The 17,365-nt window shown below is 57.0% G+C and overlaps 7 protein-coding genes across 7 annotated transcripts; 4 read left to right on the top strand and 3 right to left on the bottom strand.

Moving 5' to 3' along the window:
* Positions 1 to 1,341: 1,341 nt before the first annotated feature.
* Positions 1,342 to 2,380, bottom strand: HRG_00257 (proteasome subunit domain-containing protein; the record flags this gene model as incomplete). Its single annotated transcript, XM_044858728.1, has 5 exons — positions 1,342 to 1,728; positions 1,785 to 1,997; positions 2,051 to 2,145; positions 2,244 to 2,303; positions 2,374 to 2,380. The coding sequence occupies 5 exons, from the start codon at positions 2,378 to 2,380 to the stop codon at positions 1,342 to 1,344; spliced, it is 762 nt and encodes a 253-aa protein (XP_044725128.1).
* A 914-nt stretch (positions 2,381 to 3,294) lies between these two features.
* Positions 3,295 to 4,491, top strand: HRG_00258 (proteasome subunit alpha type 6; the record flags this gene model as incomplete). Its single annotated transcript, XM_044858729.1, has 1 exon — positions 3,295 to 4,491. The coding sequence occupies one exon, from the start codon at positions 3,295 to 3,297 to the stop codon at positions 4,489 to 4,491; it is 1,197 nt and encodes a 398-aa protein (XP_044725129.1).
* Positions 4,492 to 4,797: 306 nt separating this feature from the next.
* On the bottom strand, positions 4,798 to 5,754 carry HRG_00259 (phytanoyl-CoA dioxygenase (PhyH) domain-containing protein; the record flags this gene model as incomplete). The annotated part of the gene is made up of 1 exon (XM_044858730.1): positions 4,798 to 5,754. One exon carries the CDS (start codon positions 5,752 to 5,754, stop codon positions 4,798 to 4,800), a length of 957 nt encoding a protein of 318 aa, XP_044725130.1.
* Positions 5,755 to 6,249: 495 nt separating this feature from the next.
* On the top strand, positions 6,250 to 7,176 carry HRG_00260 (carbon-nitrogen hydrolase domain-containing protein; the record flags this gene model as incomplete). Its single annotated transcript, XM_044858731.1, has 1 exon — positions 6,250 to 7,176. The coding sequence occupies one exon, from the start codon at positions 6,250 to 6,252 to the stop codon at positions 7,174 to 7,176; it is 927 nt and encodes a 308-aa protein (XP_044725131.1).
* A 358-nt stretch (positions 7,177 to 7,534) lies between these two features.
* On the bottom strand, positions 7,535 to 9,184 carry HRG_00261 (spermine/spermidine synthase domain-containing protein; the record flags this gene model as incomplete). Its single annotated transcript, XM_044858732.1, has 5 exons — positions 7,535 to 7,812; positions 8,106 to 8,343; positions 8,401 to 8,693; positions 8,758 to 8,793; positions 9,154 to 9,184. 5 exons carry the CDS (start codon positions 9,182 to 9,184, stop codon positions 7,535 to 7,537), a joined length of 876 nt encoding a protein of 291 aa, XP_044725132.1.
* Positions 9,185 to 11,105: 1,921 nt separating this feature from the next.
* Positions 11,106 to 12,311, top strand: HRG_00262 (nmrA-like family domain-containing protein; the record flags this gene model as incomplete). Its single annotated transcript, XM_044858733.1, has 5 exons — positions 11,106 to 11,575; positions 11,630 to 11,741; positions 11,796 to 11,886; positions 11,940 to 12,024; positions 12,086 to 12,311. 5 exons carry the CDS (start codon positions 11,106 to 11,108, stop codon positions 12,309 to 12,311), a joined length of 984 nt encoding a protein of 327 aa, XP_044725133.1.
* A 1,557-nt stretch (positions 12,312 to 13,868) lies between these two features.
* Positions 13,869 to 14,176, top strand: HRG_00263 (catalase-related immune-responsive domain-containing protein; the record flags this gene model as incomplete). The annotated part of the gene is made up of 2 exons (XM_044858734.1): positions 13,869 to 14,033; positions 14,120 to 14,176. 2 exons carry the CDS (start codon positions 13,869 to 13,871, stop codon positions 14,174 to 14,176), a joined length of 222 nt encoding a protein of 73 aa, XP_044725134.1.
* Positions 14,177 to 17,365: the final 3,189 nt, after the last annotated feature.

Consider the following 17,365-nt stretch of genomic DNA (forward strand, 5'->3'; position numbering starts at 1 on the left):
CCTGCCCTGAATACTCCTCCCTTTTTCGGAAGAGCCAACGGTGGCAAAAGAATTATTCTATTCTGCGTGGCTTGCAATTGACATCTTTATGAAAGGCTATTGCTTAACAAAGCTGGGTCATTATCCTTGACTTTGCGTAATCTGTCACGCCGGCTTCGGCTTCGACTTCATCCAGGACAGAGCGTTGGGGCAGAAATGTGGTTGGATCTTCGAGTCTACTACTAACAGTGAGGAGATAAAGCGTTTGGACATTCCGATCTGATCATAAAGCAGCCCTATCTAGGTCCTAGACACGGTAGAACGAGAGACGACATCAACTCTCCTAACAAAACGGCTGCATTCCTTATGAACACACGTGTCGTAGCTTGGTGATTTGTCCGTCAAATACTGGCTTAATCCACCGTCCACTCGTTTCAAGTCGTCAGTTATATCCTTCATACGAACCAGCGAGCCTCCGTTGGGGATTCCAAGCAGCCTACCTCGACGACTTCAACCTGCCTCACCATGATGCTCAGCATCGTCTTCAGCAGCACCGCTCCCCTGCCACTCGGCCTCGCCGCCAGCTTGGGCGGCTGGCTATTCCCTGTCCAGCAGTTCCTGTGGTCTCAACGTTGCCCCATGCCCATATCACACGCACTGTGTCCCAACGACCTCAAGTGCCTCGACCTCAGCGTCTGCACTGGTGTCTGCGAGCCCAAGTCCAGGTTCCTCTCGTGCGGCAGTCGCAGGCCGATCCCGCAGCGGTGCGATGACTATTCTCGATGCATCGACGATCCTCGGTTTCCCCACACGTGTGGCTTGGCCTGCGAAATTCCGGGAATCTGCGTCTCGAAACAGACGCCGAAGTGTGGCAGTACTCAAGACCGCCCATGCCCGCGCGGGCTTCGCTGCTACGATATGCCATGCGAAGAGTCCGCTCTTCAACCGGACGGTGACTACTGCGTCGGAATCTGTTTGTAATGAGAGAACGGACATCAACGAAGTCGTGTAAGCTCGGATCTCCACGTACGTCAGAACTCCCAATGGAAGCCTCGCGTCTCAGCCGCAGCCCTAGATGGGCAAGCGTAAATGCCACTTACATCAAATCAACAATAAGCGTCGAGGGAGAGAGGAAACGGAAAGAGGCAAGAATGTGAATCTATGCCACGTGTGTTCTGGCTAATGAAACATGGCCGTGTCTAGCAGGGCGTAGCGTCCCGTTCGGTTGGTTCGTTCTCAAGATCGGCTCATCGTCGATGAGGACAACAGATGACACTGGTTCCACACACCCGACTGTCTTGCTTGCGACAGTTGCTTGTCGATTCCCCGACTCACATCGGTAAAGCGTACCCAAGCACCCCCTTAGTCCTTCTCGGCGATGGCTTGTAATCGCTCGTCGATTTCATCCTCGGTGAGCATCCGGAACGCAGGGTCAGTTCCCTCCTTTCCATCCTTCCGCGGGCCGCCGACGATGCCAATCTCGACCTCTCCCTTCTTGAAGTCCATGCTGAGCACGGTGCTCAAGGTTGTGATGGCCAGCTCGACAACCTCCTCCCAGGAGCCCTCGGCATGGTCTTTGTTGCGCAATTTCTTCTCCAGGTGATTCAACGCCTCCTGCTGCTTAGGTCCCGCGGCAGTGCCCTTGTAGCCAATGTAGTATCCGGCAGGATCGCACTTGAACAGCTGGGGGCCGAACTCGGAGTCGAGGGCGATGATGGTCGTGGCCACGCCATACGGGCGCATGTAGGCCTGCCAATGTGTCAGCGCCACGCTGGGCACGGGTTGGATGCGCGAGGGCCACTCACCCGCTGGGTGTAGACTTGGCTAATGTTGGCCAGGCGCTTGGCCAGGACATCCGCGGGCATCTCGTACCCAAACTTGTATCTAAACTCGGCTGCCTCGCCCTGGGCTCTTTGCGCAAAGGCTCGGGCATCGGCAATAGATCCGGTGATGACGCAGCCGACAGACGGGGATAGCTGGAAGATGTGGGACACGGAGGAGGGATCGATGAGCTTGTCCTGATGGTGCGTGTCAGCCTGTGCCCGATCGACCAACAGGAATGACGACTTACCGGGACTTTCTTCTGTGAGAGGACTACGGCGCAGTCCTTGCCGCGGACGCCCACCGACATGATGTTGGCGGCTGTGATTGCCTTGAAGGCATATTCTTTCCTCGATTCGTCAGCTGGTGTTTGGGGGTAGGCCGCGAGTATGAACCATGGATTGGTCCGTGTGTCGCTCAAGCGGCATCGGGGACGAACGCACCGACTTGGTAGAGCCGGCCATTGTCGGCAAAGATGGTAATGTGTCGGTCGTAGGCGCCAGCTGACGAGCATCGCGAGTTAGCCAAGGCATCGAGCCTCCGAGGCAAGCTTATGGAGGCGTTGGGACGTACCAGACATGGCTACGAGTTGCTTGCCTAGGCAAGGACAGATTGAATCAGCGTGGTTGTCCAAATGTCCCGAGCAGTGCGCGCAGAGGTGATGTCGAGGTATCGAAGGGGTCGTGGCGGGATGCAGCAGCCAGCTGAGTTGACGGACGCGGTTACGTTAGCCGGAGCTTGCCTGGAGCTAGAAGCCGAAGCTGATTGGCGGATGCCAGAAGGCTGGGCTGATGCCTCGCCTAGCTTCTGTGGGGGCCTGAGGCAGCACTTAGTGGTACAAAGTACCCAGGAAGAGCAGGCTTACGTAACCAGAGCTGCGGTTGGGCGGCAGGGCGGTGTCGAAAAGAAATTGTATGACGATCCACCAGTTAACGCACTGGCTGCTGCCCAATCTCCCTTCGACATCTGGCGTCCAAGCAGCCTCGATCCAGGATCCAACGTCACAAGAGTTTCACCAGCTGCGCCTTCCGCCACGGCACCGGCGTCTCTGCAGCAGCTGATTTGCCTCGCTCGACGACTTTGTGCACATCTGCCTTAGAGGACCACTGCTAGCCCGTCCAGCACTTGACGCTGAGCTGCCCCGGTTTATTAGAACAGAGAACGGCGTCACACGGGCCGTCCTGGTCCCACTAGCATCGCAAACCGGTGGAACCCGAGCTGGACGGGAAAAAGTTGCTCGACGGCAGCCTTGTCAGCAAGCAAGCGACGACAGCAGCAGTGCTCGAATCTTGCTCTAGGGGAAAAGTGGCCGTTGACCCATCAGAGGCAAGGCATCTATTTTTAATTGTTCTCAATATCCATTTCTCCCTCGTGCAGCACGCCCGGCAGTTCAAGCGACGACCCGATAACCAGGTTGAGGCAACAAGAAAAATTCCTTCCCTCCTCCCTGGCGTCGAATCGGAAAGACTAGAAACCTGCCTAATCGAGCCCAACATGAGGTCGACCACAGAGGGCACACGCACAGGCGCACAGCACACGCCAGCCTGGAAGAGATTGGGCCTCAAGCTCAAGCAGCCTACTGCATCCGAGCCCGCAAATGGCGGCACCCCCGTGGTTGGGCAGCCAGGCGGCGCCCAGCAGTCAATCAAGCGAAAACTCGACGCCGAGTCCTCCCTCGACATTAAAAGGAGTCGAAGGGAGGGACTGAACAAAGACAGGAATGCGCCATTTACCCAAAAGCCCAAATCTGTCTCGTTTGGCGACACTCCGACAAAGAACGGGAAAGCGCCCGGCGACAGCAACAAACCTCTTCAGGACAAGCCTGGTCAGCAGCACAAGAAGCCCAAGGGCCCGGAGAAGAAGAAGAAACCCGTGGCCCCCACTGATCTCAAGCCGGCGCTCGAGTACCTCCGCCTGTGGAAGACATCCCGCGACAGCTGGAAGTTCAACAAGAACCACCAATCCGCCCTCATCAAACACCTCTTTGATGCCGACGGAATCCCCACCGCCGACATCAACACTTTATATGACTACATCCGGGACCTGAAGGGATTTGTCCGAACGAGGCTGCGAGAGACTGCAATGGAGATCCGGACCAAGGACGTGTCGGACCGCTCGTCCGCCTTCCCGGCCGGCACCGTCGACCTCGATGCTAAGCAGGTCAGCTACGAGAGGCTACTCACCGACTTGCTGCACACACGGTCACCGAGCCGGAAGAGAAAGAGCTTTGACGAGGCCGGCTTTGTCGAAAGCTCTCAAGACGTCGACGTCATTATCCGGCGGGTTGTGAAGCGCATGCGCGCAGAGTTGGTCCTCGACGAGCTGTCAGACGGGGAGCAGACGGACGACAGCCGAACCACGCAATCGTCGGGGACGGTGGACACGAGCGACACCAACCCAGTGCTAGCCCCCAGCGGCGACAAGAGAGCGAGACTCAACGACGGGACCCCGAAGCGGCGGAGGAAGCTCCGGGTCAACTTGGACGACAGCAGCAGCTCCGAGTCAGGGTCGGAGAGCGAGTCGGATACGAGCAGCGACAGCTCATCGGACGAGTCCGACGACGAAGACGAAGCGGATACGCAATCTGCCGAAGGCTACGAGTCGTCCAGCAGTTCGTCGTCGTCTTCATCGTCCTCTGGGGGCGAGCTTGACTCGGACGATGACGACTCATCAGACGAAGACGAGGACTGATAACGGGCTGGGAAAGAGCTGCATGGGCACATTGATGGAAGGGAATGCAGATGTTACACGTTTATGAGAGCTCGCATTCTTAGGTCAAGCTTGAGTCGGATGCTAGATACCCGGGACATGTTGCTGAGCACCCTCACGGGACTTGATACCTCGCTTAGATATATACGTTGATTAGCCGCGCCACCCGTAATAGACGTTTTGTGTATAGCCGGCTGACTTCCGAGGGCGGCTTCTCGGCCGTGGCCTCGAGACGGCATGCCCGTCCCGTCTGCACAGTTGCTTTTCCGCAAATTAAGATGATGGGAGCTACGTGAAAAGCTTAGTGAAGCCCTCGTCGGGCGGCTGCAGCCAATTCCTCTCGTCATAGGTGGTGCCGTCGGCCTCGATCATGTGAAAGGTGTAGATGATTCTCCCCTTCTGGCTCGTGTTGCGCTCGCTCTTGTGCAGAAGGTTGCCATGGATAAGCACCAGGTCACCAGCCTTGACCTCCCCAGGCACATAGGCACCATCGCCGACGTCGGCGGCGGGAGGCTGCGCGCCCTGCGGGTCGTGGCCGGCCGGGAAGAGCGGTCCGTCGTTGTCGACCATTTCGGTGCCGGGGGAGTCGGGGCCGGTCTTGCGGACGAGGCGCTTGGTGATGGGGGCCCAGCGGTGGGAGCCGGGGAGGAAGCTGAGGCAGCCGTTGGCGAGGGTGGCGTCTTCGAGGGCGTACCAGAAGCCGACGGCCGAGGGCGGGTCGGTGAAGAGAAAGGTCGAGTCCTGGTGCGGGGGCACGGCGCCGCCGATTTCGGGCTGTTTGCAGATGACCATGCTCTGAAGAACGCGCGGGTCGCGGAAGCCGAGGTCGCGCGCCACGGCGGCGGGGCTTACCCCGGTCGTCGCCTGTTCCGCTCCCTCGCCGTCTTCCGGGCGCAAGAGAGCGCGAAAAGGCGGGCTCAGCGCATGCAGGGCATGGCCAATCTTATTCACGGCGCGGTGCTTGTCGCGAACAAGGCGGCCGGCGGCGTCAAAGGCATCCTCCTCGAAGAAGAAGCGGATCTTGTCGCCCGAGGCGAGGAAGTAGTCGTCGCCGACGTGGGCGGAGCGCTGGCCCGTGGAGAAGCGCGTGAGCGGGTGGTCGGCGAGCGAGAACGAGGACAGCAGGTGGTGCGTCTCGCCGAGGAGCGAGGATACGGTCGCGGGCGGCAGGGCGCCGGGGATGATGAGGTAGCCGTCGCGGGCAAAGGCGGAGCGCTGCGAGGGCGTGAGGCCGGGCGAGGGCATCGTGGCTTTTTTTTGGGGGGGGGGGCTTCGGGTGATGGGGTCCTTGATGGTGTGGATGGGGGGTCGGGGGGGTTCAAGGTATGGCTGGTGAAAGGCTTGGGCGGCTTGTGCCGAGATGGATTGTCCGGGCTTCTTGTATGCGAGGCGGAGGTCGCCGACTCCCCAGCTTCCAAGCCATCATGAAGGATAGATACGGAGTAGGTGCGGGTGAGATTGGTTTGGGAGGCAAGGCGGGCAGAGTCGCGTGGTGCCGTGCCGGTGCCCCGCTCCCATCTCTAAGCCCCGCCTGATGGCACTATAGAAGCCCCCGCACTCGGGATCCCGCATCGGCTGTACTGTTCGCGTGCCTCAGAGCTCCCCAACCCTTCCTCTCCCACTATTCACAACAGCTCCCGGACGATGCGGCCGTTGCTCTCCGGCCGCTTCATCAGCCTCTCAACCCGACGCGCCGTGGTCCCCCGTCACAGTTCCAAATCTCGCACCTCGGTCCGCACCATGGCCTCGGCCGTGCTCAAGCAGCCAGTCAAGCTCGCGTGCGTGCAGCTCGCCGCCGGGCGCGACAAGCCGGCCAACCTCGCCCACGCCGCCTCGCGCGTCGCAGAGGCCGCCCGGGCCGGCTCCAAGATTGTCGTCCTGCCCGAGTGCTTCAACTCGCCGTACGGATGCACCTACTTCCCCGACTACGCTGAGGATCTGCGCCCGTCCTCGTCGGCGGCGGGCAGCGGCACGCCGTCGGCTGAGCAGGCGCCTTCGTTTCACGCCCTCGCCGACATGGCCTCGGCCAACCGCGTATACCTTGTCGGCGGCTCCATTCCCGAACGTGATTCGGCGACGGGCAAGTACTACAACACGAGCCTCATCTTCGGGCCCGATGGGAAGCTGCTCGACTCCTTCCGCAAGGTCCACCTCTTCGACATCGACATACCCGGCAAAATCACCTTTCGCGAGTCCGACGTCCTCAGCCCGGGCAACCGCATCGCCCTCGTCCATCTCCCCGAGTACGGCACCTTGGCCGTCGCCATCTGCTACGACGTGCGCTTCCCCGAGCTCGCCACCATCGCCGCCCGCAACGGCGCCTTTGCCCTCGTCTACCCGGGCGCCTTTAACCTCACTACCGGCCCCTTGCACTGGAAGTTGCTCGCCCGCGCCCGCGCCGTCGATAACCAGCTCTACGTCGTCATGTGCAGCCCCGCCCGCGACATGGCCGCCACCTACCACGCCTGGGGCCACAGCATGGTGGTTGATCCCATGGCAAACGTGCTCGTCGAAGCCGAGGACAAGGAGGCCATTATCGACTGTGAGCTCGACGGGGCCGTGATTGCCGAGGCAAGGAAGAATATCCCGCTCAACACGCAGCGGAGATTCGACGTCTATCCGGACGTGAGCAAGGGCAAGATTCAATTTGAGGAGCCAAAATCTTAGGTCACGCCCTGAATCTGGCCGTGTCCAAGGGGGGCTTGGAAGCGACTAGAGCGACAACGCGTGACGTCACGCGCAGCTGAGCATTCCGCCAGCAAGTCCGAGGTCGCGCGGAGCCAAACATTCCTTGTCATGGCATGGTATCTCTTGCCTCCTAACCTCGCCTTGACCATCGGTCCTAGTCGACGAGGGCGTGCAGCCTCTGCGTGCGCATACATGTATAAGGTACATGACCAGTGTCCATGCAATCTTTGACGGAGCGATCTGGTCAAGAACTTCAATTGCAACTCCCATTTTGAGCGCCTGCCAGTTTGTTGTCCTCTTTTCCTTTCCAGATACACGTTTGCCTCTGCGACGCCTCTTATTGCAGAGCTTTCTTGGCAAAGTTGGGAAGGACGAAGCTGGCCTTGTGAATCTCGGCGCTGTAGTACCGGCACTTCTCCTCCTCTTCCTCGACGGTCCACCGACGGAGCGGCACCTTGACGTCGCGGCTGGCGTCCTTGCAGCAGACCATGAAGCCAATCTGTCCCGAAGGGTAGGTGGGAATGGTGGTGTAGGCGTACTCGGCCACCGGGAAGATCTCCTTGCAGTCCTTCTTGAGCTTGGTGATGAGTTCCAAGTGCAGCCATTGGTTCTCAGCTATGTTTGGCCAAATTAGCGTCAGATGTTCCTTGTCCACTCGATGAGAAACTCGAGGAGAGGCTGGAGCACGGAAGTGGCTCCAGTATCAAAACCAACCCGCGCTGATGCAGCACGCAAGACGGAACTACCGAGAACAGGCCTGTGGGAAGCGGCACTGGCCTCGGGCAGTCCCTAGGATTGGGGGCATATGAGAAAGCCGATGACAGTCAGAGCGGTGGCTCAAACCTCCGCACGCTGCTGATCCTAGAGACCGCTCTACTTTCCACAGGAGAAAAACTGAGACGTACAACCTTGCGTGGTGATGACGCCGCCTTGGCGCAGGGCGTCGTGGAGAAGCTGGAAGTAGGGCTTCTTGAAGAGGCTCTCGGCAGGGCCATCGGGGTCAGAAGAGTCGGTAATGATGACGTCGAAGGTGTTCTTGTACTCCTCAAGGAACTTGAAGCCGTCGCCAATGTGGACAGTGCTCTTGGCGTGGGTGAGGCCCTCGGCCATCTTGGGGAGGAACTGCTTGGAAAGGCGAATGACGGCCTAGTGGAGGGTTGAGCAATCAATCGATCAATGTTGGAGTCACGGAGACGTGCATACCTCATCAATGTCGCAGAGAATGGCCTCTTCAACGCAGTCGTGCTTGACGACCTCGCGGAGGACGCCGCCGTCACCGCCACCAATGACGAGAACCTTCTTGGGGTTGGGATGAGAGTTCATGGCCAGGTGGGTGATCATCTCCTGGTAAGAAAACTCATCGCGCTCGGTGCACTGGATGACATTGTCGAGAACGAGGACAGTGCCGTGATGGGTGGACTTGAAAATGAGGACGTCCTGGTACTGGCTCTTCTCATGGTGCAGGACCTTGTCGACCTTGAGGGTCATGGCCTGGCCTGTTGGAAGCGGACATGATGAGCTCTTGGATCGGGGGGTTGGAGGTGAGCGAGGACGGGTTACCTGGCCACATGTCGGAGATTTCCCGGAACCATCCATCTAGATAATGCGTCAGTTAGCCAGAACTGAGAAGGAATTGGTCCTTGGCGCGCTTCTGTCCTTGGCCCTTTCATGTCAAATTTTTGTTGGGCTCAGTTTACGGCATGCGAGGGTGAAAACTTTTCCCCACTCCGCCTTCAGGACAGGATTGACGGCAATGGGCAATTGAGGGAAATGACGCCCGCAGCAAGGCCCATTGCAGACCGGTAAGCGACAAGGAACGCAGCGCCGCTGCGAGCGTAGTTTCTGAATCGTTTTCTCGCAGGACAGTTTCGTCCATGGAGGGGCAGCGTCGGATGGAAGCGCGGGGCAGTGTCCGGGAGGGAAAGGAAGAAAAGAAAACCCGGTCAGTAGACTCACCCTTGATTGTGGGGTGCGTGATTTCAGACATGGTGCTCGTAGATGGAGGAGACACAGAGATGAAGCGGCGGCGAAAGTCGAGAGATAATGGTGCAGTCGGAAGGCAGACGAGCAGACGAGGTTTGGATGCCCGACTTTGAATGCCATGGAGGTGCCCGCCGGCAGGGAAAAATGTTTTGGCGGGCCCCCGCAGGACCAACAACAGCGCATTTTGCTGGGGCAGAGCAAGCCACCGACTCGAAGACATTCTGGACGCAGCCTGTTTCCCGCCTTGACCGTGACAGAATTGCTCCTGTTGACCGTCACCCTGATGGAATTCTGCCAGAACGCGGGGCAAGCCAACGCGCGACTGACCGCCTTCCTTAATTGAAGCGTCTGTCCGCCAGCAAACTTTCACCTCACCTCTCGTGTCGGCACTCAAAGGATGACTCTGTCCATCTCCAGTTTTCGTTTCAAAGCCTCGAGTGAGCGTTGTCAGGCCTGTCTGTCATATCGTCGTGGATGAGACCTCGGTCCGCCACTGCCCTGCAAGTTCGTCTGCCACTTCAAGGCATGGCTATCGAGTCTTGTCGGCTTGAACCGAAAAAAAACTCTTGCTCGTCTTTCCCTTCGCCAAGTGGCTCGTGTTACCCTCAAACGGCCAACGGCGACTGAGCACGGCAGCAGCGAGACGGCCAGGGCAAGCCAGAAACAGCGGCGTGACCAATTTTGGCTACATCGCGCAGTTGTCAGCCAATCTTGGAGGAACCCAAGCGAGTAAGAGGGACATGTCGCCATCGCTAGCCAGGGTCCGCGCCAGCATGACCCGAGGCAAAGCTTTGCTTTCTTTTCGAGCCGTCAATCGTCTCTTGGGAGCGACCGACAGCTCTTCAGAGAGGAATTGCAGCTTCTCTTGGCTAGCCACTGCGTCTGCCTGTCCGCTGGCAGCTTCGAATATCCATCTTTTCTACTCCTCAACAGCCATGACAGCTCGATCCGTTGCGAGCCGGAATAGAGGCCTAGCCGCCGTGTAATGCCATTGGTGGAAGGGAGCCCCGCCACCCCATTTCTGGTAAGTGGATTGATCAGGCGCCCTTGCTCTGAATCTCCGTCAAAAGACCATGATTACCACGAGGTACTTGCAAGGACCTCACCTCGGATAGCGCTGCTCAATCTGTTCTGTGACATTGAGTTCGGTCTATTTTCTTGGAAGCGTCATGGATCCCTGCCTAAAGTGTTCCAGAGCCCTCTACGCGTTGTACTCTGGAAACGACTCGTACCCCCAAGCCGTCCAAGTTTTTTTGTACACTCCATTCGCGATGGAATGCAAAGCACGCAAGTATCATGCTGCTCAGACAACCTTGTAGTGACGAAGCCGGCATCCTACAGACAGTGGTTCTCGGAATTCCATCGGGTAAAGGGCCTCCAAACTTGACTAAAGAGGGGGGAGCGTAAGTAGACTAGCGACGCACACCAAGTTTGAAGACTTCTTCCATTCCTAGCCCGGCATAACTTCTTTTAAGAATCACGGACCGAATGCATAATCCCAGAGACTGAGTGAGCACCGAAAAGACGGTGTGGTGTTTGTACTGGCGTACCAATCGGAAACTGCCTCGGTTGGTTACACGTACTTTCAGGGCGGCAGTCAAGTTTGGAGTCGGTGCGCGTGAGGCGAACTGACCCCTGACGGCTGAGAGGGCCATCGTCATTCTCGTGTCATGCATCACGGCGTCGGGTTGTTTGCTCCGGGCTGAGGCGCGCATTCACTACGCCAAACAACGCACGGCTCATTGCAGGGCTGCATCAAGGAACCCAAGGGCGATTTCGCAGCCAGTTGCAGAAGCTGTGCGGATCTTCGTTTTGGTCGAGCCTCTTATAAAAGCCTCGTTCGTTCTTACTCTAGATTGCCCACCACACGGGGTGTCCAGAGCGAGAGCCAAAGCCCAGTTCCATTCGCACCGTTCACAGCAGTCATGTCGCGCAAGGTTCTCGTCACCGCGGCCGACGGCCATACTGGCTTCCTCATTGCCGAGCTCATCCTCAAGCACCAAGACTTTGCACCCAAAGTCGACTCCGTTGTTGGTCTCGCGCTCGATCCCAAGTCCGAGCGAGCACAGGAGCTCAAGCGTCTCGGAGCGTCGATTGTCCACCACGTACCAGGTCGGGTCCGGCACATGGCCAAGACCCTCCAAGATTCTGGCTGCGATGCCATCTGCCTTGTTCCGCCAGCCCACCGCGACAAGTTTGACATTTGCGCGGAGCTGGTGGCTGCCGCAAAGAAGGCAGGCATTACGAACGTGTGTCTCATAAGCTCGGCTGGGTGCGACTACGCCGATCCAAAGAAGCAGCCCCGAATTAGAGAATTCATCGACCTGGAAGCCCTCGTTCTCGCAGCCAAGGGCGATGCCAGCACCCCCACTGGTGGATCTCCCTGCGTCATTCGGTGAGGCTGAAGCGGACGGCTTGGCAGAGGATTGTTGCTTACAGGGACCATCAGGGCGGGATTCTATGCGGAAAACTTGCTTCTATATGCCCCTCAGGCAAAAGAGGAGGGCGTTCTCCCCTTGCCGATTGGCAGCAATCACAAGTTTGCGCCCGTGGCTCTGGGTGTATGATCTTCCCCCCTTTCGTGCGGACCTCCTTTGCAGCTAATCATCGACCAGGATATTGCCCAAGTCGCCGCTCACGTCCTCACGGGCAAAGGGAAACATGGCTTTGACGACAGACATCGGGGGCAAATGATGGTCGTTACAGGCAGGTCAAGGTCTCGCCACTCATGAACTCTGCCACTGACATGAGCAACACAGGCCCGATGCTTTGCGCAGGAAACGAGCTAGCCACAGCAGCAAGCAAAGCCCTCGGCACGGAGATGGAGTTTGAAGACATTTCAGAGTACGTTGATCATTTTCGAGAAACCCGATTTTGAATGGCAGGCTAACGTTCTGGCTCGTAGGGCTGAGGCCAAGAAGGTTCTTAAGTCTCAGTCCGAGAGTGATGAGTCGGAGCAGCAGTATCTCCTTGAGTACTACAGCCTGGTGCGCGAGGGCAAGACCAACTACATTGCTACCACGGCTTTCCACGACGTCACCGGCGAGCATCCGACGGAGCCTGAAGAGTTCTTCCGCATGTATCAGAGTGACGTGAGGCCGAGCAAGAGGACCAAACGGAACCACCAATAGATTATCTTAGGTGTCCTTCCTTTTGGTGAAATAATTAGATCCAGCAATGACAGTTCTTCAAGAGCACTGTTCATGTATTCAGGCATCGTGTTCAGAGGAGCATCAAGTAGATAACTCTGCATTATGAACGTGATGTTTGTGTTTACGCCGCCGAGTCAATGGACCCCTTGCGGCTTTTCGTGGTCTGGATTAAACATGAAAGCCCCCATGAGGCCATGATGACATGCGTGGTTACGTCCGCTATGCGTATTGTGAACGTGGGACTCCACGCCGCTTCAGCGTACTGCACGTACGGCTAGGAGGTTTTGCTCCGGCTCATGTCGACGCCCGGGCATGGTTGAACAGCGGTTGAAGCCTCCATGCACCATGAACCAATCACTTTTCGTAGAATTTTAGGATCATGCGCTGGCAGAACGATCGACCATCAAAGTGATGCAAATCGATGGAAGCCTGGCCGCACCGGCCAGGGGTTCGCCGGATTCTGGCTCTCAATCCACAACTCCAACTCCTTAGGACCAGGGACCGTACATCATTGAGCTGCAATGAATCATTTCGCGGTGGCTAAGACATTCTGGTAGTACATGACATGGTGTGACATCAGCCATCTCGCAAGCGTGGCCGCGCTATCAACCAGCAGTGCCAACTGCCCGTCAGCGTCCTGGGCTCAACTTTGTGAGCTTTTCTGCTGTCCCCTTCCAAAGCAACGAGCTGACGAGAGTAGCCCGTCTTTTTCTGCAGAGACCTATTCAAGGACCGGACATCATTCGCTCGCAATGCGGAAACCCGAGCAGCTTTCTGTTTGATCATGACGCCTTGTTCGACCTCCTGGCCAACGCCCAGAGGCAAACCGCGCCGGACTGATATTCTTCGGTGACCACGGCACACCGCAGGGGTGGCGCTTTAATCACGGCTATAGCTGCCGTACTTTCAGGTGGGTAAACAAGAAAGGAGAGTTTGTCCACGTCAAGTACCACTTTATTGCCAATCACAGCCAGAAGCAGTTTATACAAGATAAGGCCGTCCGTATATGCGGTAAGGACCCCGACTACTCGAAGCGCGCCCTCTAAAATGGCATTGAACAGGGCGAAAAGACTATATAGATCGCCTACATCCAGGTCATAAACCCTCGTGAGACGAGCTCCGAAGATCTTGCCTTCGATCCCTTTAACGTAACAAAAGTTTGGCCGCGGAATCAGTTTTCTATGCGCGAGTTTGACAGGCTCGTTCTCAACAAGAACCTAGAAAATGTCCATCGCGATATGGAATAAGCCGCTTTCTCCCCCGGCTCAATAGTAACTACCTAGCATCGAAGATTCGCCTGACCTACTGCTTTAGTTCCCCATATTCTTTTACCGACGCGCCTAATACCACCGAATCGGGGTCAATCTGCACAAAGTCTCGTTTAATTGTCCCTTCATGACCAAGTCATACACGTCCCTCATCTTTGACGGGCAACAACACGTAGGCGCCAACCCCGCGGGCACAAGCAATATACCCCGAACAGCTTCGCATACAAGTTCCGACCGGATGTGGCGGAAGCGCCATACGGCGATTAAGATGCTACCGCCAGCAGGAAAAGTCACTTTTTGGCACGAGGGAAATAAGAATGACTACGAACAGGCCAGGGAGCTTTGGTCGAGAGTCATGTCGGATGAGGAGAAGAAGAACGCCCGCAAGAACACTGCCAAGTGGCTAGCACGCTTCAATTACTCCGAGATCACGGTGCGTTTTTGACGAGGAAGCAACATGCGTGTATTCCGCGCTCGTGCCTCTCAACTACAATGTAACATGTCAAATACATCGCGCAGCTGTACAACATCTCCCCCGACTATGCGAGTGGAGTATACAGGATGTGCTTGAGTTAGCCACACGGTGCAGCCGTTGCTGTCTGTGCGGCACAGCACCGTGACAATAATTCAGCCCGAAGGGCGTTTATTCAGTCAAAAAGAAGAGCATAAACCCTGTTCTGATTGGCTACTTGGCCTCCCCTGTCCTCAACTCGTGAACGAATTGGTCGGCTGATAACGCCACCAAATGAAGGCCCACCACAAACCCCTGAGCGTTGACTAGGTAACTAGCGAGCTCTCGGAGAGCTCGCCGACAGCTTTCAGTTGTTCTTTTCTTCAACGCAATCAATTTGTTGGTTTATACGCACGCTTCTACTTCCCTTTCCCGTCGAATCTGTCGAACCCATCGAGTTGCTAACGGTGTCTAGGTTCGCAAATCACATCCGCAGCCGGCCTACCCGGGCAGGTAGTGCAGTTTCCTCCCAGATCATTCAGATCTGAGCCGACTACCTCAAAGACACTCTCCCTATCGAGCTCCACCACGGTCTCGGACCTCTCAACCGTCAGACAGCTCTGCTAGCATCACCAAGCCCTCGCAAAGCCTCCTGCCCGAGCGATATCTAGCAGTCAAAGTGGATAAGAGGTGGATATATATACGGTCAGATGGAGAACGATACACCCCGGCAGTCCGCAACTGTCGTACTTGCAAGCAAGACCTGCCCGAAGTCGAGTTTCGAAGCGTCAAGGACCCTACAAAGTTTACAAGAGAGTGTGCCAACTGTAGGGCACGCCGAAGGAGCGGATAACCGAATCCCGAGCCGTCCTTGCCGCCATGCGGAATATCGCCTCGAGGCCATCGCCACGCAGAGCCACGAAGAGGACCGACGCAGTAGCTAACCTGACGCCTCCAAGGCGGACTGCACCAATACCTGCGTCTGCGAACGGCTTACGGCCTACGACGCCTGATTTACTCCGTTGCCTGGTGCCCGCGCCCTCGAGAATGCTTAGACCTCCGCTGAGGCCTTCTACCCCAAGCATTGTCGAGGACTTTCCCTATCCCCTACCCTGGCCTGCCAACAGTAGTTCTGGGCACGCCGATTCAAGACAGTGCTTCTACAGCTCCTGTTGTGCAAGGCACTCCTATACCACAGGAATCGCTTCCTACCACTCCTTCATTATTGCCACAGGGTCATCACCGCGGCCGGTATACTCGTCAAGGCACACAGCCTCAAGTGCGACTGTTTGATCAGAGTATTGATCCGCCTTTTACAGGTGACCTTAACTTGCCTGCCCTCAATGAGGAAGATCAGGCCCTTGTGCGGGAGTTCTATACCGCCCTGAATGACGACAAGATGCACAGTTGCACTCGCTGCCAGGAGCGTTGGTTTGATATGAAGCCAAACCGCTTAAAATATGCAGCCGCTGCATCGGTCGAGACAGGAAGAAAGCCCTAACGAGCCCTACTTTAGCGCCGCGAATAACCTTGACTTCGGGAAGTCCCGGCAATCTACCTGATCTAACGATGGTCGAGGAGATGCTCATTGCTAGGGTTCACGTACACGTCAAGGTCCTACAAGTGCGCGGCGCTCAATACAAATATCGAGGCCACGTTGTCCACTTTCTTCGCAACGTTGGTAGGCTATTTGAAGAGCTCCCAGTGCTACCGCAGGAGCTAGATATCGTGCTCCTACGGCCTCCTAATATGGAAGGCGACCCTCACTTCCAGCAACAGTTTGCTCGCGATTTCCGGGTACGCCGTTCATGCCTATTGACCTGGCTGCATTACCTGCAGTGCCACCACCCGGGCTATCGCGATATTGTCGTGAGCCAGGATCGCCTGCACCGGCTTCCTCTTGATGGAAGTATAGTGGGTTCCATTGCAAGCCAAGTGGCTGACATACCTGACGGCGAGGTCCCCCAAGGCCCCGTTGAGGAGGCTATGGATGAGGATCCTAGCGATGCCGACGCATCAGCGATCCCGAATTTGCAGGTTACCGATACCGAATTGAACGCCTTGCAGTCTAGATTTCTCAACGGTACCCCTGACCCTGAGCGTATGGCTGATCTGGAGTACATGCCGCGTAGCGCGCAGGCTCACCACCAGATGCCATTGCCTTCCATTCGCAGGACCCCCATCAACGAGTTCAACCGTTCCCAGCCGCTGTTAACGCTCGCGTTCCCACCCTCTACCCTGACGGCAAGGCCGACTTCGTGGAGCCTCGCCTACGGAGCATCACGTACCAGGACTACCTTGGCCATGCGATGAGATGGCGTGATGGACGTTTTGCCCGCCATAAGACGTGGCCTTTCGTCGCCCTCAACACGCTGTTACGCGCGCAGGTCCGAAAGCGAAGTGACTACTTTGTCAGGCAACGCGACAGCCGCCGCCAACCCCTTACACGCGCTGACCTAGAGGAGGCGATGGCTGAGCCTGACGAGCCGGAGGCTCAGGCCCTGATCCAGTCGATCACGCGCCAAGCAGCGGTAATCAGGGAACCCGACCGTATTGGTATAAGCAAAGGAAGGAGTTGGAAGCATATGCCTATAATCTAGGCAGGCCCGGCCTCTTCGCTACTGTAAGTGCAGCTGATTACCACTGGGAATCCCTATACCGTCATATGCCTCGATTCGACGAGTGGCAAGCAGCTCCCGAGGCGGCGCGGATTGCTCTGTCCCGGCAACTGCTGCGAGACAACGCCCACATCGCCGCTTACCACTTCCATAAGCGCTATACATTGCTTAGGCTATTGTCCTGAAGCGGAAGTTCAACCTAACGGACTTTTGGGGTCGGTACGAGTGGCAGGGCAGGGGTTCCAGTCACCACCATGGCCTATATTGGCTAAGTGGCCACCCAGACTTGGATCCTGACAATGATCGGTCCCGAGAGCGATTCGCCCGTATCTGGGGATATTACATATCTGCTATCAACCCGGAGCCTCGGCGCATACAGGCACCCGGAGAAGGAAACCTCTGATCATTAATCTGTTGCAACACCCTTACCGTTCAATTCCTATCGATGATAGTCAACCGCGTGCAACGCCACCACTGTAACAACTACTGTATGCACCTCAGCAAGCATACCAAGCAGATGGAGTGCCGCTTCGGATTTCCTCACGGCCAGCGCCTACTAGCCTCCCTTGACAAGGCTCCTCACTCTAAGCACTGGAGCTTTAGGGGCGCGCGGAACGATGGCCAGATTAACCACTATAACCGCTTGCTTACCGTTGCGTGGCTAGCCAATACAGATGTCTCGCCCTGCACGAGTCT

Source organism: Hirsutella rhossiliensis, assembly GCF_020360975.1.
Source record: "Hirsutella rhossiliensis strain HR02 chromosome Unknown scaffold00001, whole genome shotgun sequence".
In the NCBI taxonomy this organism is placed as follows: domain Eukaryota; kingdom Fungi; phylum Ascomycota; class Sordariomycetes; order Hypocreales; family Ophiocordycipitaceae; genus Hirsutella; species Hirsutella rhossiliensis.